This window comes from Astyanax mexicanus, chromosome 17 (genome assembly GCF_023375975.1).
Source record: "Astyanax mexicanus isolate ESR-SI-001 chromosome 17, AstMex3_surface, whole genome shotgun sequence".
Classification (NCBI taxonomy): Eukaryota; Metazoa; Chordata; class Actinopteri; order Characiformes; family Acestrorhamphidae; genus Astyanax; species Astyanax mexicanus.
This window is the reverse complement of record NC_064424.1, coordinates 40,931,416-40,956,790: the sequence shown is the minus strand read 5'-3', so window position 1 is coordinate 40,956,790 and position 25,375 is coordinate 40,931,416. Positions and strand designations below refer to the sequence as shown.

The window sequence follows — 25,375 nt, the reverse complement described above, 5'->3', positions numbered from 1 at the left end:
CTAGGGACACCTGTGGAGGTAATAAGGGGGCGGAGTTACAAATGAGATACAAGGTGATAACACTAATGACTAGGGCAGGGCTAGGGCGGGGCTAGGGTGGAGACTGGACAATAACAAAACAATGCCATGTGCTTAAAAAAAGCACATGGCTGGGAACACAAGACAGGAACGCAGAGGGCAAGAGCACAGAGAACCAAAAGAGGAAAAAACACAGGACAGACACAGGCTAAGGTGTGACAGTCATATTAATAGCCAGACTGGTATAAAATACATAGGATGATGAGTAGGCCTAACATAAGAGGGAATGTGCATTTGCATTTATCTGGCTTACATTAATTAAAAAGTAAAATTGCTAGATTTTAAAGATATAAGAGTGACAAAATAATAATGAATTAACCAGCATTACATAAATTTACATGGTTAAATGGTTTATTTCTTTTAATAAATTGAGTAGCTGCTGCTCTGATAATAAACTAAAAACTGTCTGCACCGTCACTTTAATTCCCAGAGATGCCACATCCATCCATGACTAGAAAACTCACAAATCCCAGTAGTGCATGCTCCCTCTGGGTGGGTAGGATGACCCTCTCTCTCCTCATAACTCTGCAGTACTATCTGTCGCAATGCGCCTGCATCCTCCAGTGCTAAATTCAATTCTGTACTTTTGTTTTATAATGGTATAACGATATGTAAGAAAAGTAGACTCTAAATTTTTTAATAATATACAGAATAAACTGTATTATGGCCCAGTTAGAAACCCAGAAACTCAGAAATACAAAACAACAACTCCCAGCTTAGAGTACACACAGTGTGTTATGAGGAGAAAAAATGAGATACAGTATCAGAATAAAAAGTCCATATTTTCCACACTGGATTCCTTAGAGAGCAGCATATCTTACAGAGGACTTGGCTATTATATTATATCAGGCTATTATACATGGTACACTTTTCCACTTTTGGACATACCGTAGACTGTTTTGTCAAAAGTATTCACTTATTCACTTTGTGTACAAATTAAATTAAGTGGTGTCCCATTTTTTAATCTACAGAGTTTACGGTATTTTTCAAACATAAGGCATAAGGCAGACCCAAATATAAGGCGCACTATCATTAAATATCTGTTTTCTGTTCTATTTTCATACATAAGGTGCACCGGATTATAAGACACATTAAGAAACACTAGTAAGGATGCTTCCATCACAGTGAGCACGGGGTCGCAATGTTTTTCTTTTAATGGGGAAGCTGGGGGAAGTGCCTGAGGTAAACTAAACTGTAATTCTTAAAAAAAAAAAAAAAAAAAAAACATTTTCTTTCTTCAAGTCAAATGAGCACTGAATGCTACACAGATTTCTCTCTAGAAAACTGTTTTATTTGGGGGGACTAAAGCGTTTCTCTGTATTTACAGTAAGATTAGATTTCCAGTATTTAGTCTAAGGGTGAATTGCAGTGAAGTTTCTCCAGCACTAAGGCTGGGTGCAGCAGCATTAGCATTAGCCGCTAACCATTAGCATTAGTCGCTCTAGCATGAAATAAATGCTGCCCGATAGACTGAGGAACACTGAGTGTTCCTGTAACCCATTAGCTAGCAGTTCATCCTACGTTCCATGTTTTACATGGCAAATCCTCTGAACGGTAAAAGAGCTAGTGCTGCGGTTAGCGGCTAATGCTTATGCTGCTGTACTTCAGCAAAGTAGCTTTACTGCTCCTTAATACCTGACTAATAGAATTCATACATAAGGTGAACCAGATTATAAGGCACACTGTCGTTTTTTGGGAAAATTTAAGGATTTTAAGTGCACCTTATAGTCCGAAAAAGTAAGAAGTAAAATGATACGGGTCCACCTTTTATAGCTATAACAGCTATTTTCTGGGAAGGCTTTCCGAAAGGTTTAGGAGTGTGTTTATAGGTATTTTTGACCGTTATTCCAGGAGTGCATTTGTGAGGTCAGACACAGATGTTGGACGAGATGGTCAGAATTATTCCAACCAATATTCTTCACCGCAGGTTTATCCTATTCATTTACTTAACTCCACCATGTGGAGTAATGAAGCAGTAACGTTTTTAATAAATTTAATTGGAGGGAGGGAGTCTAGGTCCTAGGGAGTTTAGAGCGCCTCTGTTTCAATACAAATATCAATATTGGACGTTATAAATCTATAAAATTTTTGAAATTATATGGCATATTGTGATATAGATATTTATAAGGCTCATTATGTGACACTAGCAAGGAACAAGGGTGTCGCCGTGTTTTTCTTCTATTTCAGCAGCTAAACTAAGTTAAGTAATGAGAACTGTAATTCTTAATAAAATATATAAATATATATTAATATAAATGTACATTAAAGCTAAACAAGCGCTGGATGTTAATCTACGCAGATTCCTCTCCTAAAAAAAATTTATTTGGGTGAGTAAAGCTTTTCAGATTTCCACTGTAGCTGTGTACAGCATTAGTAAGCATTAGTTCCATTAAGCCTAGGTAATAGAGCTAGCACTTAGCACAGTTAATGGCTAATTCTTAGGCTGCTCCAGCAGTGCTAGCAGGGGTTAGCAGCAGGCTACAGGCTGATAATGCTCACCTCTAAACAGCGAAAGAGCTAGTGCTTAGCGCAGTTAGCGGCTAATGCTAATACTGCTGGAGAACTGAATTGAAACTACTTTATAACTCTGTACTTCAGCAGTAAAGAGTGTCTTTCCTGCTCTTTTATACCTGACTGGTAAAATTCTTACATGAGGTGCACTGGATTAGGGACACTGACAATTTTTTGGGACAATGTTCTTTGCTATCAGGGTTTACTTTGCATTATTCAGTTTCATAGTTATACTATATCCTACTTTATTATACTATATTCCCTTTCACGCAGGATCAGTAATTGCACGTGTCGGCCCTCAGCAGGAGAGTCTGCATTGTGTTTGAGTGCAGATTTTCACAGTCGACATCAGGTCATTTTGAGATGATGGAAGGCGATAATCAGTCGGCTTTATTTGGTGCTGCTTTGTCCATGTCAGCTTGGTGCGTCTGGGAGAATATTGACACGTATTAATCATGTCTGATTCCATCATACACCTCTGTGTTTTTTTTTCGTTTAAAGCTTTTATCAGCTCATGATAAGTGTCTAAATGTCTCGTCTGCCTCCCCTTAGGAGTGAAATACTGGGTGTTCAAGGACAACATCGTGGAGGAAGGCTACCCGCGGCCGATCAGTGATTTCGGGCTGCCCATGGAGGGTGTGGACGCTGTGTTTGTCTGGCTGCACAATGACAAGACCTACTTCTTCAAGGATAACCGCTACTGGCGCTACGATGACCACCTGCGGCGCATGGACCTGGGCTACCCTAAAGACACTACGTTATGGAAAGGGGTTCCGGCTCAGCTCGACGACGCCATGCGCTGGTCTGATAGTGAGTGCCAATGTTGTATAGCACTTTATTGCAATTTCCACAGAAGCATTCATTAATTAACACTTTTCTATTAGGCACATCCATTTACTAAAGGCTTTTTTTATTAAAGACTACAGTAAAATGTCAAATTAATGCCAAGGAACTGTGTAGTTTACAGCAGTAAGCTACTAAAATGTATGAAGAATTGTTTGTTGTAATTGTTTTTATCATTAAAACATTTTTTATATGCAATAAATAGCAAAATGGAGTGCAGTAATAAAAAAAAGACTATTAAATCACATCTTACATCCACTACTTCTCAAAAGTTTGGGGTCACAGTGAAAGATTATGAAATAAACCAAATGAACAGGACATACAGACATTGCCCGAGTAAGAAATATTGACTGTGTACTACAAAGTTTGCCTTCATCAAGAAGCCACCTTTTTTTTCAGCTCTGCAATGAACTGACGCCACTAAAAAACGCCTGTCTGTGATAGATTCTGTAAATAATACATACCGGTATGCCAAAGAAATGATATCACTGTTATTGAAGCATTTCTTATTGCGATAAATACTGATATCGAAATATTGTCCAGGGCTATAGGACTATATGCAAAATAAGCCTCTATACAAAAATAGACTTTAATACAAATATTTTTATTCTTTAAAAATCATCTGTTACTCTTAAATAAATTGTGAAATGGACAATATTGTTTGTGAATTGCATAAAAATCTGTTTTTCTTTCAAAAAGAGGGAAATTTGCAAGTGATCCTTAACTTTTGAGCAGTAGTGTAATATTAGCTAATGCAAATCTGTTTGTTAATACATAGCAATAAACTCAACACTGCATTAATGGAGAGTCCCGTGAATAATAAATAAATACAAGCCTTCTAGTCCTTACAACAGCAGCAACATTAGGGGCATCTACTTAGTCACATTGATGAATATGTAGAATATTATTTTTGAGAATTTGATGGCATACTGCCACCAGAGCACTAATGAGGTCATTTTCAGATGTTAAATGGCTCATTCTGGATCACTAATGGCACTCCAAAAGTATTGGACCGAGCTCCATTGTTGCTGAGAATGCAGCACTGGCATTGAGTATGGCGAGCTTCTATTCTCTGTTCTGTTGACCCCTCTTTTCTATGGAGGTTATACAAGCTTGAGTGCATGCCCACACAGATACACACACTGCTACACACAACCCAAGCATTTTATAATAATGTCATGATACATTTACTTGATTTAAATGTGGCAAGTGGTTGCAAAAGAACAAAATATGCAGTGTTTCCTTACAAATGTTGGGAAAATGTTGAGAACTCAAAGAAAGTAATCTTGTTGATGTAACATATTTTATTTATTTGCAGCCTCATGCCAAATTTTAAGGATGTAAAATATTTAAGGTACTATTATTTTTAGTTTAAGGTCCCCCTGGACTACGTTCACTTGTGTGTGCATCTTTTTTGTACTGCTTTGTTAATTGTCAGCCTTGTTGTTGGCTGGAAAAGCACATTATTACATATACTGCTACAAGTTACAGCTGTTCTGCAGCTTATGTAACTGTAATTAAACGAATCTCACTTTTTAAATCTTTGCAAATTTTCTGCTTTCATTAGTTCAAGCAAAATAATGCAGCATTTTTACCATAAAAACAGCTTCAAAATTTTAAAAGGACAAACTCTACAGTAATCCCACAGTAAAGAATTACATACTTAGAAGTTAATATTTTCTAATTGGTCTGAACCGTTTTCCCTTAACTTTAATTCACTCTCAAAGGTCTCATTCCATCATTTTGTCATAAAATTTAAAATGTCTAGTTGTGGTCTCTAGTGAACAAATGAATGAATGCCATGTTTTTTGTGAAAAAAAGTACTCCAGGTGATCCGTTATAACGCTGCGTTTTCCCGAAGGAATTGGGGGGGAGGGATGGGGAATATTCATACATTCAAACATATCGCCTCTGATTGGCTAACAGCACTGCAAATACATTTTTACAGTAACAACAATTTTACACAAAATGTCATGTGTTACTTTTCAACATGTGTAATGCCCTGCTAAGCTCAGTTCAGCCACTGGCCTAGTCTTAGAGTCTCTGTAAAATGGCAAATCCACTGGAGATCCTATTTAAACACACAAAGCTGGGTAGTCCAGGTCCAGAAAGTAAAAATCCTGGGATGGATTTTTACTTTTTAACTAGTGTAAACAGAACTGCTCTAAAAATACACCTACCTCAATCTCAATTGTACTTTGCTGGTAGTGTTAAATGGTTAACACAACTTCATATAGTTATCAATAAATTCTACTGGAAAAATAAACCCCCCAAAAAATGCTCGGGTCGCACAGTGCTCCTGCATGGCTAAGATAGGATTGGGCGGCTGACTGTTGACTGTTGTCAGGGCTTTAATCAGTCAGTGGCGCACTTGTATTTCTTACCACCAAGATGGAAACAGAAACCAGATATTTACCTGAACACACCTCACTTCCAGACCACCACACCCATCAGTGTAACGACACGTGCGAAGTGTGAAAATAGACTGTTGACGGGATGTAAGATAGCAATGAGCATCAATAGGGCCCAAGATTTGGTACAATATCCTGTTGTACAAGTGCAGCAGTAACCACCAGTTATATGTAAGTAGGTTTTCCATTGTGTGTGTATGTATGCATGTATTTGCATTCATATATCATTTGTGTGCTGCTTTTCTGAATGGGCAGAAATATATGTGTTGTTTGGGTTATGAAAGATCTGCTGACAGATGTTGATAATTGTGTGGTTGTCATAGCAGCAGCTGAGGAGTCTGTCTGGGCTAAAGGCAGCGGGGGCATCATGTTCTGATGAACGCGAGCCATTGTGTGCTGTGCACGTGTTGCTTTCATGGTATTAGTGCTCGCCATACTCAAGACTGGAGAGCGTGCGTTTGAAACGTCCTGCTGTTTATAAAATTTGAATAGCCTTTAGCGCCTTGATGGAGTGCACGCACAGACGCGCAGTACAGTACACATTCTTTTCATTTTGCTTGTAAATTCATAATGAAATTTCCTTCAATAATGTTATGAAAAGGCCATTTTGCTGGACAATTTGCTTGTAGGCGTCTCCTTTAGGCTGCCGTGTGCTGTACTGAAAGTTAAAGTACAAAAAAAAGTTAGGCCACATCTGCAGTGGAATGCAGGAATGCCGGCTTAAGGTGGCTTATATTACATACCAACAACATCATTACCTTGATGCTTTTGTGAGCAGGTTATAAAATGATGTGTTTGTAGTAAGCTATAAAACACTGCTCTATTTTACACTGTTTTACTCTCTCTAACGGTTCTTAAACTAAACTAAACTATAAAAAATATAGTATAAAGTATATTGTGGTGTCTCTTCTTAGGGAAACCCTGACAAATAGACTGTGTATTGGCAAGAGCCTGGCGATATAATATGTATCAAAATGAAATAATGGGCTCTGGGTGATCGGTAGATCGCTGGTTCGAATCCTGGTCATGCAGCTTGCCATCAGCTGCCAGAGCCCTGAGGGAACACAAATGGCCCTGCTTTCTCAGGGTGGGTAGATGGTGCTCTTTCCCCTCATCACACCTAGGGTGATGTCGACCAGCATGAGGCGTCTGTGAGCTGATGTATCAAAGTCGCTGCACTTTCCTCTAAACGTGCTGTGATGCTACTTAGCAATACTGCATCAGCAGCAGTTGATAGGCTGATATGTATCGGAGGAGGCATGTGCTAGTCTTCACCCTCCTTGTGTTGTGGCATCAACAGTAATGAGGGATATACAACTGAGTAGTAGCAATAATAGTATAAATTAGAATATTATTATACTTTTGACAGTGTGAACAGTTTGCCAAAAGTCCTGCTAGAAAATGAAATCCGCATCTCCAGGATTGGTTTGGGCTGAAGTTCTAGAAGCTTCTGCTTGTTTGAGAAGCTTCTCTCTCCTATAAGTAGAAAATTTGAATATCATTGAACAGTTACTTTATTTCAGTAATTCGGTTCAAAATGTGAAACTCAGACATTATATAGATGTATTACACACAGAGTGATCTATTTTAAGAGTTTATTTATTTTATTGTTGATGATTATGGCTTACAGCCAATGAAAACCCAAGACTCAGTATCACAGAACACAGAATCATCACAGAATATTTTATACGACCAATTGGCACTTTTGGCAGTGTGGGCAGTGTGCCAAGTCCTGCTGGAAAATGAAATCCTCATCTCCATGAAAGTTGTCAGTAGCAGAGGGAAGCATGAAGTGCTGTAAGATTTTGTAGGAAAACAAAACTGCACTGACTTTAGACTTGATAATAAAACACAGTGGATCAACACCAGCAGATGAAATGTCTCTCCAAACCATCACTGATCATCAGTAAATTTTACATTTCATTTGTAAATCAAAGGAGCAGAGTCTGGAGGAAGAGTGGAGAGACACACAGTCCAAACTGCTTGAGGTCTAGTGTGAAGTTTCCACCAATCAGTGATGGTTTGGAGAGACATGTCATCTGCTGGTGTTGATCCACTGTGTTTTATTATCAAGTCTAAAGTCAGCGCAGTTTTGTTTTCCCACAAAATCTTACAGCACTTCATGCTTCCCTCTGCTACTGACAACTTATATGGAGATGAGGATTTCATTTTCCAGCAGGACTTGGCACACTGCCCACACTGCCAAAAGTGCCAATTGGTCGTATAAAATATTCTGTGATGATTCTGTGTTCTGTGATACTGAGTCTTGGGTTTTCATTGGCTGTAAGCCATAATCATCAACAATAAAATAAATAAACTCTTAAAATAGATCACTCTGTGTGTAATACATCTATATAATGTCTGAGTTTCACATTTTGAACTGAATTACTGAAATAAAGTAACTGTTCAATGATATTCAAATTTTCTACTTATAGGAGAAAGAAGCTTCTCAAACAAGCAGAAGCTTCTAGAACTTCAGCCCAAACCAATCCTGACCGATCTTCTCTTCCTAAATAGCACATAAGCTGATGACATGTTTCGAACAAGCAAAGAAAACAATACTGCAAAGGACAGGCATTGAATTTAAAGTGTTCTTCTCAGACTGCACACACACACACACACACAAATACAAGCACTGTATGTCCAAATGTTTGTAAACAGCCCTTCTAATAAATGCTACATTTACTGTATTTTTCGCACTGTAAGTCACACTTAAAATCCTTTAATTTTCCTCAAAATCATCAGAGCATCTTATAATCCAGGTTGTAAGAAGCAGTAAAGTCACTCCGCTAAAGTACAGCGTTATACAGGAGTTTCAGTTTGGATCTCCAGTACCGGGGCTGGAGTAGCATTAGCATTAGCCGTTAACCGTTATTTCCCCGTTCACAGGTGAGTATTATAGGCCTGTAACCTGCCGCTAACCCTGGCTAGCACTGCTGGAGCAGGATTAGCATTACCCACTCTTTATGTCCCTGTTCAGAGGGAAGTATAATTGGCCTGTAGCCTGCTCCTAACCCCTGCTAGCACTGCTGGAGCCTTTAGCCGCTAATTCTAATCCTAATGCTCCAGCCTTTGTACTGAAGAAATTCGGGAACCCAACTAAATAGTTTTCAAGAGAGAAGTCTGTGTAGATTGTGTAGACGTACTGCAATCCAGCTGAAAATCTAAATCAGAAATCCATACCTTTTTATTTTCCTGGTCTGTTTTACATACCTGTTTTACATACCTTACCTAACTAAGGTAAATAAATGATAAGACTTGCAATACTGGGGTAAATGTATTACTAAAACTGCACTGCTGAGATAGATTTGTGATTAGAATAGCGGTGCTGTAGTAGATTTGTGATTAGAATAGCAGTGCTATTGTAGATTTATGAAAAGAACAGCACTGATGTGGTAGATTTGTGATTAGAATAGCAGTGCTAAGGTAGATTTATTAATAGAATAGCACTGTTGTGGTAGATTTGTGATTAGAATTGCACTGCTAGGGTAGATTTGTGATTAGAATAGCACTGCTGAGGTAGATTTGTGATTAGAATAGGACTGCTGAGGTAAACCTGTTATTAGAATAGCACTGCTGAAGTAGATTTGTAGTCAAAATAGCACTGCTGAGGTAGATTTGTGATTAGAATAGGACTGCTGAGGTAAATGTTTTATTAGAATAGTACTGCTGAGGTAAATTTGTTATTAGAATAGCACTGCTGAGATGGATGTGTTATAAGAATAGTGCTGCTGAGATAGATTTGTGATTAGAAAAGCACTGCTGAGGTAAATTTGTGAGTAGAATAGCACTGCTGAGTTAAATTCACAACTAGAGTAGCACTGCTTGGGTAGATTTGTGATAAGAATAGCACTGCTGAGATAGATGTGGGATGGGAATAGCACTGCTATGGTAAATGTGGGATTAGAATAGCACTGCTACAGTAGATTTATGATTAGAATAGTACTGCTCAGGACTGTCAGGCAACCTAGAAAATAATTTCAGGCTCAGAATCAAAACTCTAACCTGTACTATATAATGTGCATTGTTTCACCCCAGTATCTCTTTATCTTATCTTGCTCACTTTCACACCATGCACACACACACACACACACACATGGACTCTGTGGGAGCAGGGTAAATGTTCTTGCAGCCGCTGCGCCGGCCGGAGGTGCGTGGAAAGAGGCGTGTTAGCGTGTCAGGTGTGTGGTCCTGTGAGACACTGCCAGCTCCAGAGGTTGTGCTCACAGCTGTTTGAAGTGTGTGTGAGTACAGGCCAAGCTAAAAAGCGACAGTTCTGAGCCCAGCCGGCCCCCATGAGAGAAGCTCTATCTGAGACCTGGGGGCTTGGCAGATGGAGCCTCTTCTGAGAGATAGCACCACATGCCCTATCCACCAGCACACACAGAGAGAGAGAGACAGAGACAGAGAGACAGACAGACAGAGAGAAAGTACCAGTGATGCATTGAAGATACAGCATCAGTGGATACAGAGGATCTGAGAGTGTTTATATACAGTGGTAAACAAAAGTTTGGATATCCCTGTTGAATTTTCTTTTGTTGATTTTGTAAGTAAAAACAACTTTACAACTTTTCCTCTAGGATTTGTTTTTCAGCAGTACTGGCAGGACCATACTTGGCCTCAGCTTTTGTTTGTTTACCAGAAGACTGGGTTCTGTTCTCCGTGTATTTTTTTAGATGCACTGAATATTTGGCTGAATATTTGGCAACTGAAAATACAAAAAATGGCAAAGATATTTTTTAATAAAATGATTTTTTTTTTTTTTTTTTCCAAAAAAAGTTATTTATACTAAACAGTGACTCATTTATTTTAGGTTATATGCTAAAAAGAATGCAAAAATATACTGTATGCAAAATAAAGAGGACTTTTTTATTGTTAGTATTTGATATTCAGCCAAATTTATGATTAGAATAGCACTGCTGAGGTTAATTCATGACTAGAATAGCACTTCTAAAGTAAATTTGTGATTAGAATAGCACCGCTCGGGTAGATTTGTGATTAGAAAAGCGCTGCAGTTGTTGGTTTGTGATTAGAATAGCACCGCTGAGGTAGATTTGTGATTCAAAAAGTGCTGCTGCTGTTGTTGGTTTGTGATTAGATTAGCACTGCTAAGGTAGATTTGTGATTACGGATAGCACTGCTGAAGTAAATTCATGACTAGAATTTCACTGTTGGGGAAAATTCATTATTATAAATGCATTTCTTAAATTAAATGTATCTTGTTTATTGTAGTTTATTACTTACTTTTCTAAAAGGAAGACACTGTAAATTTAGAATATTTAATTTATTTAGTGTTAAATATTTATATTGCAGTTTATTTTAGTTTATACTTTTAAAGTTTGTGAATCTTTCTGATTGCTTGTCCAATTTTTTTATTTACTTATTTGAGTAGTTCTTGCCATAATATGGATTAGAACATTACTCAAATATTCACTATTCACTGTACCTGTAACTCTGCCTCTTCACTACTTTACGACTGATGCTCTCAAACACTTTATTAAGAGACAAGAAATTCAAATTACTCTCATAAAGCTGTCATCTAAGCAAGAGATGCTATTTTGAAGAATCTATAATATAAAATATAATCTGTTAAAATAATAAAGATTTGAATGTATTTTTTTAGTTTGATATGTGTTCATTTAAAAAAAATCATGTGCTTTTTTTTTTACATAAAAAATCGGACTTTAATCCGTTTCTAATCTGTTGCAGGTGCCTCATACTTCTTTAAAGGGAAGGAGTACTGGCGGGTGGCGGGCAGCGACATGGAGGTAGAGGCCGGGTATCCTCGGCCCATCGGTAAAGACTGGCTGGTCTGCGCAGACATGCAGTCGGACTCTCCGGAGACGCAGAACAACGGCACGAGCGTGCGTCTGCCCGGCCAGCACCACGTGGACCACGCTGAGAACGGCTACGAGGTGTGCTCCTGTACCTCGGACTCGGGTTCGCCCACCGGCCCACGGCTGCAGCTCTCGCCCGCCTGGATGCTGGCGCCGCTCTGGACGCTCTTATCCGCGGTGCTCTGATGAGAGCCACGCCACAGGCCTGTGCTGATACAGACACGGACACATACCAGAGACTGGACACACAGTGGCCTGTGGGCTTGGACAGGAGGGACGCTGGCCACTGGCCTGAATGGAACTGATATTAGTCCACTGTAATCAGCGAAGGAGTTACACGCTTACACAGCTTTTTATCTTTATGTTTATTTGTTTTTTTTTACTAAAACTGCAATTGTTCATTATTATTATTATTGTTATAATTGTTACACAGCGCAGTATCAGAAAAATACTTTTGGGACAGTATGGAAGATACAGTATTTTTTACATTTACATTGTCATTTATTTGATTGCAGACAGTATAAACTCAAGATATTTCACATTTTGTGTGGTCAAATCAGAAACTGTAAAAAAGATGGACGCCATGTTGCCATTCCCATTCATTCAATGAAAATGAAGCCAAAATCTTGCACCATGTTGGCGATCCTGAAACCCTAGACTGCGCAGTAGAGACCAGAAAAGGGAGAAAGACTGTGGAGAGACAGCCTACTCATTTAAATAACCCCGCCCCTGAGGGCTGCCTCCACAGAGCTATACACAATCTATATTCCCGCCCATACAGTCATTGGTCCAAAGCCAACAATAACCACACCTTTTTTGAATAGAGCTGAATAATGTTTTTAAAAACGAATTCTGTGGGGATATAAAAATATGACAATATAAGCAGAGGTTACACTAGCTGTTACATTTAAATAATGGAGGTAGAATTACAGTATATTAGAAAAAAAACGTGATTGAAAGTTGTCTGTTTTGCCATTGAAACCTATGAGGATGGGTGGGGTTACACAGCTTTCTGCAACCGAACAGCAGGGGGCGCCCGACCTGTGGTAGCTTCACTTTTGAGAGACGATGAGGAATAAGGGCGTAGATCAAACTCCCAAAACTAAGTTATAATAAATCCACTTGCAGCACGCATTCACTGTGGCATTGTTTCGATAAGCTTCTAAAATAACACAAGATTTATTTCAATCCAATGTTGCATTAATTTTTCAGCAAGATCTTGCAGCAGCATTGATGATGGTAGAGTCTGACCAACCACTGCACAAAGCAGCTCTTCTCCATCCAGCACATCCCAAAGATTCTCAATGAGGTTAAGATCTGGACTCTGTGGTGAACTCTCTCTCTCAATCCATGTGTAAAAATGAACATAATGATCTCATTCTCCCTGAACCCTGAACTCTTTCACAATTCCAGCCCCATGAATCCTGGCATTGTGATCTTGGAATATGGCCGTGTGTATCATCAGGGAAGAAATATAAAATCCATTGATGGAATAACCTGGTCTATATTCAGTATATTCAGGTAGAGTCAGCTGACCTCATTCTTTTCAGCACATACTGTTGCTGAACCTAAACCTGCAGACCAACTGCAGCAGCATCAACCAACCCCACATCATTTCATACTGTCTGCAATCAAATATGAAAAGTCAAAATAAATGTAAGAACCACTGTTTTGTTTTATGTTTTACTCTTAATTTTAATTTTAATTTCCACACTGTCCCAAAGGTTTTTCTGTTTCAGGGTTGTGATGATTATTATTATTATTACCATCATTGTTGTGTATTGAAATGATTTTAGTGCGCCTCGAAGCGAGCTGGTTTCAAAGCAAGCACTTTTATTTGCGTGCAAATATTATAACAGCCTTTTTTCTTTCATTTAAATACGTTTTCATACCTTGTTCAGCATTTTAAGTGTTTAAGTAAAGCTTTGATTAATAATAATAATAATAATAATAATAATAATAATAATAATAATGATAATCATGAGGATGATGATGACGATGATGATGATAATGATGGTAGTGATAGTAGTAATATTAGTTCAGATGCTCAGGAGGTAAGGGCAAAAATCCTCTGAATGGGGCTCCCTGCTGTCTGCAGAGTGGAAGGCGGCACCAGGGGAGGCACCATGGGACACCATGCAACAGTGCCTCCCATCACTCTCTCTCTCTCTCTATCTATCTCTCTATCTATCTCTCTCTCTATCTCTCTCTCTATCTCTCATCACTTCAAGTGCTTTAATGACCCAGTCACTCAGTGTCCATCACCACTGACCCAAGCCTTTCTCCTCTTCAACCGTTCATTGACTTTCACACTTGATTCTATTCTTGAGTCTAATCATCTCGCAACATGCTCTCTCTTTATCTCTCTCTCTCTCTCTCTCTCTCTCTCTCTTTCTCTAAATCTCTCTCTCTCTCTGATTCTCTCAGAGTACACAGGGCCTCCACCTCGTCAGTCCAAGTTACACTTAACTTGCTGACCTTTAATTTATGAATTAATTGTGTATTTTTGTAAGAAACAATATTTTGGAGCTAAGTCATTGAGGACATGCATGATCTGGGATTCACGATGCCTTGGTTTCCACAGCTATAAATGTTTTCCAGCTTTGTTTATGAAAGGGATCGAGTATTTTCTAACTCCGCCCAGGCGAGAGACGGCTTTTTTTAGTAACACGGTTCTTTACTAGCAGGATTGTTGTTTGGGGTCGGGCATCGCGGGCCTGCTGAGAGTGCACTCACCTCACACCTGGACTTGTTATGATTGCTAAATATATTTACTTATATACAATTATATAAATATATATATATACAGATATATTTAAGGTGCAGGTTCTGTGGCAGTTGCAAAAAAAAAAAAACAACAACAGTGTAAATTCTGAACTGTCTTTTTTTCTATAGGGGAAATATTTTTGTAGAAAAATAAAGGAAAGAGGAGTGAGTGGAGAAATTGATTGAAGACGCGCAGTTTTTGTGTGTGTGTGTGTGTTTTGTTTTACACTGCCATTATGACACAGACTGTCAGCAAGTAGCTGTTCTTTCTGCTGTGGGTCACAACACATTTTTTCAAGATTCGGCTTGCAAAAATATTCATACCCCTTGAACTTACATTTTGTCACCTCACAACCAAGGATTCAAGGAGCATTCAAGGAGATTTTACTGTCATTCTTTTTCTAATCACATGTGGTACATGAGGTGGAACGAAATTGTGTTCTCACGACCCAGTTTTACACCCAAGAGCTGTTATTAAAATAGATATATAGGTAAAATAAAGAATACAATAAAAAGAATATACAAAATAGATAAAGATACCCCCCAAAAATACAAAAAAATAAATAGAGAGAGTAGACAGGTTGCAGCAACATGAAGTCCAGGGTGCAAGTGTGCTATAGCAGCATGATAATGTGAATTAAGAGCTTAAAGTGTCTCAGTGCGGTTTAAAGTGACAGTGTTTTGTAAACAGTAATTTGTCCTTGTGTGTCAGTGGAGTGTGATTAGGTGGAGTTTAAGAGTCTTACAGCTTCCGGAATGAAGCTCTTTCTCAGTCTGGTTGTTTTGCACTTAATGCTCCGCAGCCTCCGGCCTGAGGGGAGCGGGACAAAAAGTGCGTGTGCTGGGTGGGTGGGATCCTACCTGATGCAGGTGGCCCTCTTCCTGCCTCTGGAGGTGTAGATGTCCGTGGTGCTGGGGAAGCTGACTCCAACAATCCTCTGTGCAGCCTTCACCACCCTCTGCAGAGCTTTCCTGTCTGCAGCAGAGCAGCTTCCATGCCACACATTGATTCTGGAGCACACCTCCAACCACAAACTTAAATGTATTCTATTAAGATTAAAAAGTGATAAGCCAACACAAATCAGCACATAATAGTGAAGTGGAACGAAAATTATACATGGTTTTCAAAATTTTGATTAAATAAAAATGTAAGGGCATCGAGTGGTCCAGTGGTCTAATGCACTGCCACTATGAACGAGAGCAAAATTGGCCTTGCTCCTTCCGGGTGGGTAGATGGCACTCTCTCCCCATCACTCTTAAAGGTGGCGCCGGGCGGCACGAGGCGTCTGTGAGCTTATGTATCAAAACCCAGCCACTGTGCTATTCCCAAGCGTGCTGTGATGCTGCTCAGGTAATGATTCATCAGCAGCAGCTCGAAAAAAAGGGTGATTGACTTCACACGTGTCAGAGGAGGCGTGTGCTCCTCCCCATCCTCCGAGGGTCACAGGTGCCACTGGTGATGGGAATGCACAAAGGGGTGGGACAACTGGATAGCCAAATTGGAAGAGAATAGGAAAAAAATTGAAATAAAAATAAATAAACATAAATCTAAAAGGCATACAGGAAATTAAAACCCATATTACCCATATTATGTGTTTTAACTCTGCCCCTAATAATCGGAATTTCAGGGAAAAAAAAAACATTTCGTTTTTATTAGCTGACTTTTCTATTTTTGCATTTTGCCAGCGGAATTATACCATCAGATTTGTGTTACAAGATACAAAATTGTACAAATCAGAAAATCGAGAGATTTAACTTTTCTCAAAATTCTGAAATAAAAAAGTAGTTAATAAAAAAAAAACACATTTATCCTTCACTTCTTCACTGAATGGAAGAAAAGATAACAATTAAGTTTCATGCCCAATTATCTATTTTTGAATTTAGCTCGATACAGTCAGAAAATGAAACTGATAAACGTGAAACCCGGTTTCCTTCCACATCCCAAAAATCCCAAAGGAGCTCCTATTGGTTCAGCAGACTAAAATGCTGTCACTATGATTTAAAGAGCGCTAGTTCGAATTCTGGATCATGACAATTTAAAACCCAGTTTCACCTAAATATTCCCTCTCAGTTTGTGAGCAAAGGACCTATTTGTGGAAATATAATCCATCCCTGCGATAGACTGATGCCCTGTTCAGGGGTATTCCTGCCTTGCGCCCAATGATCCCAGCCAGATAGTCTGTGGTCCCACCGTAACCTGAGCAGGAATAAGCTGATAAGATGCATGAGATGCTTAACAGGCTGAGGCTGCAGCTGCTGGAAGTCCTGTTTAACACACTGTTCGCTCGTACAGCTTCAAGGGCAGCCGGAGATGAAATGCTGTGTTGGCGTGGTGTTGGCGGTGGCACATGTGGAATACATACCTTGCACTGTATATCTTACAATAGGTATGGAAACTCGGAATCTGTTGCCCCTGGTAACGGGCCTCCTCTTTTGCCTGGTGCGAGAAGCTGTGGGCAATGCTGTGTAAGTGTATGGAAGTGTATGTGTGTGGAAGTGTGTGTGTGCCCTGCCTGCAGAATCCGATCCAGAGAGGTCTGGACGGGGTTCATTTTTATTTTGTTGTGGAAGTGACTCTCCTGCTTAGAGCAGCAATATTCTCCATGATATACTCCACTGCTCCTAATTAACTTGCATGACAAAGAGATGGTGAGGCTGCCCAGAGAGTAGCGGCAGCGGCTGCCGGTATGAAGGCCGATCACGTTCCAGCGGCTTCCACAGAGCGGAGTCGCGGGAGGAACAGAAACGGCCTTTTGCTCTTTCTTGGCAGGATTTTGCTGCGAAAGACAGTCACGCCGAGATTCTCACTCCCCGGCTTAAGCAGGAACAAGTGAATCAAGGGTGCCAACAACAGAATTAGCCTAACTCTAGCAACCAGGCTTGGAACGCCAACTGAATATTTAAGGACTTGCCTTGACTCCATATCTAATCCAGTCAGTGGGGTTTCTCCAAAACCACGCTGTACACGGTGCCCAGTGGGTGCTTAGGCCCGTCGGTCATGTACGAGACTCCAGCTTCTTGCTTTTTTTAAATAAAAGGAAAAATCTTTTTGATATAACCAGCGACGGTGGCGGGAAATATGCAAAGCAAAGTGGAGTCTGAACCAACCATCTGCAAGAACCCCCGTCCCCCAGATGGTTCATCCAGAACCAATCCGTTCCCTCCAGGCTGCCAGCGCCCTGCTCCGCTCCCGCAGGCCGTGCCAGACTCTCGCAGAGTGCCGAAGCTGCGCTGGTGCCGATACTGGTGGCAGCAGACGGCTGACGACCAGTGTTTAACTGGCTCCTGACATCGTTCACAGACTCTCTGACAGCTTCTGATAACCTGTGGCCTCTGACGGAGCTGAGAACATCCCTCTATCTTGGAGATTTGGAGAGGAAATGATGGTGTTGCTCACATGCAGCCACTTTAATCTCCTTTGCGATGCTCTCGAACCTAAACACTTCCACTGTTTCTGCTCATGAGGGAGGGCATGTCATTCTCGCGTCGCTGTTTTCACATCACCAGCAACATGCCGCGTTGCTTTCTGCTCAGCTGGACCTCAGCCAATTGTAGTTGTGTAGTTCTGCTGCAGACACTGAGGTTCGCCTGCTGGTAAAAGGCAGGTTTTTGAAAACACTCCACCAGTGTTGGTGTAGCTACAGGATCTGCAGGTCTGAATCTGTGTTTTAACATCAGAAAAAAAGCTTTGATTCTGCTCTTCCTCCTGTTATCTCTATTCCTAAGTGTAGGGAAGTGTGGTACAGTTCAAGGTATTCACTAATCATTAATATTAGTCACTCAAATATGTTTCTTTTATTTGGTCGTATTATTGTGATTGTTATTATTAGTTATGGCTACAGCTTCGTGGTAATGGTAAACTGCTCTGCTGCTGGGGAAAAAACTGATCCCACTGGGGTCAGTGTAGCGCTGCGCGTTTTTCACAATTAATTTAGTTCATTCGAATTACAGCTTTAATGCGATATTCAAAATGGAGTAATCACGATTTTACTTACAGCCGTTATATCTTTTTAATCTAAAATATCCAAAAACACTCCTCATTTCTGAAGTGTTTATCCGTATTCCATCTTGGTTACGGCGCCTCCCTCAGAATAATGTGCGCATATTTTCTAAACATTCTGCTTAGTCCGAGAACTGAGCTCATACTAAACACTTTCAGCACAAACACCCGGTGTGATAAAGCTTACATTAAGCTAAAAATAAATCTGACTGTTTCTAAACACTGTAGTCTCCAGTGAGGATCCATGATTAATTGAGAAAACCAATAATAATCACTCCTTCAACGTTTTTTCTATGAGTGTTATTTCTCAATTTTCAGTCACAAACCCGCATTATTGGAATTATTATTTATTAGAACGCTTCTCATATAACGCTCTCAGATAGACTTATACTAACATTATGCAAACGTTAAAAGTAAAAAAAGTAAAAGTAAAGTTTAAACATTGGCACAAGTGACGTTTTAGCCATGTTACCGGAATGTTTGAATAGGTTAAATAAAAAGGTTCTAAGAACATCCAGAAATCTAGGCAGATAAAAAGGTCTATTCAGAAAAGTATGTTCTAGGAATGGTAACTGTAACGTTCAGAAAACGTTCTGCTAACAAAAAATTGTAAGCTGGTCTGATGGGTTCGATATAAGGTGGTGTAAAGGTTGGATCACTCTTGAATTAATATTTATGTCACTCACAACACAACAAACAATGACCAAGAGGAATGACAAAGATCATCTTGACATGTCCTGAGGATTGCAAGCTCAAATAACATGCCCTGCTGTTCACCATCAGCAGCCGGAGTCCGAGAGAGCACAACTGGCTATGTTTTTTCTGGGTGGGTAGATTCCCAAAACTAAAAATTTTAACTTTGATGCAAGTGACACTGTATTTCTTAGTTTTCCCTTCTTTTAAACTTTTAAAAATATTAAACAAAACATTTTAATAACATCTAGAAATCTTGACAGATTGAACGTTCTAGAAATAGTAACTGTAACATTCTGAAAACATTCTGTCTACCACTAATTGTTAGCTGGACTGCTGGGTTTGATATAAGGGGGTTGGATCGCTCTTGAATTAAAAAGAACGTAGAATGAACATGGATTACCAACAACAGTGCTGTTTATTTATTACAATCAGATTTATACAGATGTGTGGACAATCTGTACACTCAAATTTCGGATTTTATTGTGTCATTTTTGTCTTTTGTCAGAGCACGACAAATAACGACCAAGAGGAATGTCAAATGTCCTAATGCAAAATTCCAAAATGTTAAAACTGAAATATCCTTCATTCTAAACAGTACTCTTGGATTACATGCTCAAATCCCAGGTCATGTTGTCTTGTCATCAGCAGCCGGAGTCCGAGACAGCGCAGTAAGTAAGTAAGTCATGGTCTCTTTGGGTTGCTAGGTGGCGCTCTCTCCTCTTATCACTCCAGTTGCATCTAAGCTGGTAGACGCAGTATATTAGAGCTGGGGTTCCAGCACTTTCCTCCGAAACCTTGGTGATGCTTCCAAGAGAGTATTAAAAAAAGAGGCTGAGTTTGACTTTGCATGTATCGGAGGAGGCATGCGCTTGTCCTGTCCTGTCCTGTCCTGCTAGTGTTGGGAGCATTGCAAAGTGATAGAAGCAGGTTTATTGCCTATATGCAAATGAGCATTATCTCTTTAGTGCTTTTTTGTCTAAGCTGGGGATATTTGGATAATCATATAACAGATGTTCACTCAGAACTAAGGCCCCTGGGGTCTTCTAGACAGTTTTTTTTTATGTAAGGTGGTGTCTGGATGGGTTTTATTGGACAGCCTGCAGCTCTATAGCTGGAATTACTGCTTTTGGGAAAAACTTTCAATGTAATAGTGAGGTTAATATTACAAACAGAAATCTGTGTGACAGCACAACTCTGGCAATAATCATAATGCATACAGTTTATCCCCCCCATTGTGAAGTCAGCACTTAACTCTCAAACCTTTGGAGACCACTTAAGTTTGAGTGGCCCTTTGTTGATGAAATAAACTCTTTACAGACTATCAGTAACATTACATACCACTGGCGCAGCTGTAGAGCCACATCTGATTATTACACTATTGAACTGTGTAAATACACTGAAAAGCAGCTTAATTAAAACCAGCTTCTTGTTTCTACTCTGACTGTTCATTTTCTTCAGCTCCACTGGGTATATAGCAGCATTTTGTAGCGCTATAATTACAGACTGTAGTTCTGTATCTGTTTCTCTGCATACTTTATTATTATCATATTTTTCGAGCTATAAGGCGAAGAGCACTTAAAAATCCTTTATTTTTTCCAAAAATCATCAGTGCACCTTATAATCCCTATAAAGCCTTACGTATAAGTGTTACCAGTCAGGTTGTAAGAAGCAGTTAAGCCACTGTGCTGAAGTACAATGTTATACTGGAGTTTTAGTTTTGTTCTCCAGCACTAGAGCATTCAACCACCTCAGCACCCGGGAGCAGTAGAGGGTTGGTTGTCTTCAGCTGTAAATGCTAGTCCTTTGGTTTAAACATGCAAACCCTGGAAAGATAACCGAAAAACTAGCACCACGGCAATGGCTGTCCAAGGGTAATTGACGTGGTCAGTGGCGGCCAGACTTAACAGCGTACATGACTTCTGTAATTTCTGCTGTCAAAATTTTCTGGAAGAAACATTTGGAAATCTTTTGGAGTCTTACCTATAACAAAACCTAATGCTAACCATACACTAGACCAGTGTCAAGGTGTGCACAGAATGCAGACACGTACAGATACTGTTTAAATGTTTATTGAAAATAAACAGAGGTAAATCGTTGGTCGGTACAGAAAAACAGGTAATCACCATAAACAGGAGCAATGTAGACAAAACCATACCATAATCATGAAACAGTCCAGAGTTCATACACGAGATATCCAGCAGCAGAGATAATCCAAGAGGCAGAAGTGATACACAGACCAAGTCAAACACAGGAAATCCAATATCAGAGGCAAAGGCAAAAATCGGCGTCGAGAAAACAAAAGGCAAGGTCATACACAAAAATAGCAGAGACAAGTAATTCAGAAACGCTTTGTAATGAGGTAGAACCAACAATACGCGGCGTGGGTGTGTGTGTGGTGTGCTCTTATATAGTGCCAGTAATTAGTATTCCGGACTTGTGGGAGGAATCAGGTGAGGTGTCATGTGATCAGGAGTGTGTGTGATGTCAGCGGGTGGTGCGTTCTGGGTAGTGTAGTTGTTAGACTGAGAGCCTCTGTTGGAGCTGGGTGTGGAAGGAACAGAGGAGCTAACAGCACCAGACGTGACAACCAGGGGTCGGCAATTAGGTTTGGCCACAGGCCAGATTTTTTCCAAGCCATTAAGTGGCGGCCCACAAAAAAATAATCATTTTGGAAAATGAAGCTTAATGGGATGAAGTGCTACAGACTAGTAGCTCTTCAGCCCAGAGGGTTGTTGAACCCAGCTGAAGGAAAGAAAAAATAAATAAATAAATAAATAAACACACACACAAAAATGCCCTTATAAGGAGATATGGAGCCTAAGAACGGGCAGAAAACGAGAACGGGTGGAAACTAAAGTCACGCCGAGTGCAACAGAGAGAGACAGGGGAGGAATGTAAACAAAAGCTAACCAGAGCTTTTGTTTTTTTTCCCATTATCAGTCATTATAGTTCAAACAACTAGACAACTAGTCAATAAGACTAAAGTCTGAATCTTCTCACATCTAAAGACAAGTCACAGACTTTTTTGTCACAAACCATTGACAGGCTTTTGCAAAGACTGGGGATCTTGCAGGGTCATTCATTTGCAAGACTGGAACTAGATTCTTTTTGAGATTATTGTCCTTTTATTTATATATACTTTTATTACTTTATACTTTTCCACTTTATCATTGTATAAATGGGAAGACACGTCAAAGAGACACTCTTGCTCACTCCACAGCTCCAACAGTTTCTCCTGCTTTTCTACACTCAAGAAGAATGGTGGTTTAAAAATACTTTAGCTTTTACTTAAGAATAAAAGTACTGGTTTCAGAACATCTTTAAATATAAAAATAAAAAATGTCATTAGGGGAAAAAACTTAGGATGCACCACATGGTCCTATAGTTCACTACCCAAAATAGTGCAAGCTGAAATAAAATAGGAGTAATGAAGCTGTTTTTAAATTTTAAGAAAGTTGTAGAAAGTAGAAGTGGAAAGTTGTAAGGAGTTTGAAAATGTAAGGAGTAGAAATAAAAAGTAATCTGAAAAAGTATTACTCCAGTAAAGTATAGATAATCAACATTTTTACTTAAAGTTTTTTTTTTTAAAGTGTTTGTACTTTTAAAACATTTTAAAAAGGTCTCTGATTCAGAATCTTAGTTCCTCGTTTTTTTTTTACCAATTTTTCCTTGCTGTTTTTCCGTGCTGTTTTTTCCCCTCACATTGTGAATTGTGGGTAACTAAGGGCTGCGAAGGATACATCAGCTGCGTCCTTTAAATCATGCTGAATGTCAGCTGTATTTTTCAGCTGTATATGAAGAAATTGTCAGTTTTGAACAGCTTTCAGAGAAATGCAGCCCACTTTAGGATGCAGCCTACACTTTATGTGTATTGGAACAGCACAAAAACGCTGAAAAAAAGGCAAATTTGACAATTTTCACACAAAACCAAATCACTCCAAAATATACTGCACAAAATTATTATTATATTTTGGCGTGAGGAGGCGGGGGAGTTGTGGGTCCGCCCCACGCCAGAGCGCAAAGCCATGCCTGTCTCAGCTGGCCCGCATGAGGGCTGATTGAGCCGCCAGTTGAGACAGGCATATATACTCAGCCTCAGCCATCATTTGGGAGGACTTTGACTGGGGAGCTTAGGGCTGAGGCTGCACGGACTCGTATTTAGCCTTTAAAGTAAAACTAAGTAATTCTACAGACTCTAGAGCCCCATTGGGCTGAGTTATGTTTTGAGTTGTTTTTGGGTGTGGTGGAGGGCATTTAAAATAAAAGGTATGATTTGAGTTCATTTAATCCCCGTGTCTGTGTATCTCTGTGAGCTTCCTCCTTCCGGGTCACAGTGGTCACGCCCCTAACCCCAGGGGCCTACTACAATATATATACATTCAGGGTAAATGACTTTTAAAAATGTTTTAAAAATGTGATGCTTGTTTAAACTCACCTGTGGCAGGTAGCAGATGTAAGCAATATAAAAATCAAACATGAAACCTGTTAAAAAAGATTTAAAAAAAAAAATCTTTTCATTGTGTGTCTGTGTGCGCCACACTGAGCATGAAGAACAGAAAGAGGAGAATAGAACTGTCTGCGGACTTGAGAACCAACAATGTAGACAAATAACAATCTCAAGGTTACAAGTCTAACGCAAACTCTCCGTCGAATTAAATGAAACGCTATGACAGGAGACCCAGGAGGACACTACTGCTGACACAGAGACATAAAAAAGCTAGACTGCAGTTTGCCACATTGTACGCGAGCAACCAAAATCCTGGGAAAACGTCTTGTGGACAGATGAGACCAAGACAGAGCTTGTTGGTAAAGCACGTCATTCCACTGGTTACCAAAAACAGAATGAGGTCTACAAAGTAAAGGACACAATATCTACAGTCAAATATGGTGGAGGTTCTAATATGGTTTTGCTTCCTCTGGCACTGGGTACCCTTACTGTTGCAAGACATCATAAAAACTGAAGATTGCCAAAGGATTTGGGATCGAAATGAACAGTAGAGCCCAGTGTCAGAAAGCTGGGTTTGTGTCCTAGGTCATGGGTCTTCCAGCAGGACAATGACCCCAAACATACTTCAAAAAGCACCCAGAGATGGATGGAAACAAAGTGCTGGAGTTTCAAGATCTAAATCCCATTGAACACCTGTGGAGAGATCTTAAAATTGCTGTTGGGAGAAATCATCCTTCAAATGTGTGAATATACAGTGCCCTCTAAAAGTGTTGGAACAGTGAGGCTAATCCTTTATTTCTGCTCTAGACTGAAAAAAAATGGGTTTGACATTAAAAGATGAGACTAAAGTTCAACATTTTAGCTTTCATTTCCAGGTATTTACCTCTGGGTCAGATACACAGTTCAGTAGATTCAGCACATTTTGTGTAAAAGTATTGGAACAAATAAACTTCAAGTAGATTAAAATGAATAAGACTACAAGTATTTAGTACATAAAGAATATTTAGTTGTAAATCCGTCGCGTATCTTCCGATCAGTTTGGTTCCATCTTTCTTTAAACCCACATAGAAAATATTTCTGTAGATTTCTGAGATCATTGTACATCAGTGAAGACTAGTGAACACAACCCAGAAGAAGCTATGCAAGCCCAAATCATGACACTACCTAAACCGTGTTTCACAGATGAGCTGGTATGTTATGGATCACGAGCAGATTTTTTCTTTCTCCAAACTTTAACCTTTCCAACACGCTGGTAAAGGTAATCCTTTGGTAAATCTTTGCCTCATCAGTCCATAATCAGTTCATAGGCTTTTCCCTGTACTTTTAGGCAAATTTCAGCTTAGCCTTCCTACTCATCTTGCTAACAGTGGTTTTCAAACCTCTGTACTTTTGTTCATGAAGTCGTCTGTGATTCCTTCACTTCTGCACTCTGAATGTTGTTGCTGTTGTTACAACCAGTTATTTTAGTGTCTCTCTTTACAGCACTCACAATGTTTCTGTCATCAACTGCTGTGGTTTTACTTGGTCTACCTGTTCAACATGTGTTACGTAGTACACCAGTGACGACTTTCTTCTTCAGGACATTCCAAAACACTATTTGCTATTTGCTATGGCCAATATTGATTTTCCATCTTCTCTCAGCTTCACAGTTGCTTGTTTTTCACCCATTGTCAGCTCTTCAGGTTTCTTGTTGGTTACTCCTATACTCTAACTATAAATGCACAGTCTGCACAGATAAAACCCAAATCTGAAACTGAGTGCTGTTTATTGTTTAAATAATTACTGT

The 25,375-nt window shown here is 39.6% G+C and overlaps 1 protein-coding gene across 1 annotated transcript in view; it reads left to right on the top strand.

The window, feature by feature from the left end:
• mmp17a (matrix metallopeptidase 17a) overlaps window positions 1-13,201 on the top strand; it is a 137,252-nt gene extending 124,051 nt beyond the window's left edge. The window contains exons 9-10 of the mRNA XM_022676512.2: window positions 3,142-3,399; window positions 11,553-13,201. Of these exons, the coding sequence (XP_022532233.2) occupies window positions 3,142-3,399; window positions 11,553-11,866 (572 nt within the window). The 3' untranslated portion in view covers window positions 11,867-13,201. The remainder of the gene's footprint in view (window positions 1-3,141; window positions 3,400-11,552) is intronic.
• The last annotated feature ends 12,174 nt before the right edge of the window (window positions 13,202-25,375 follow it).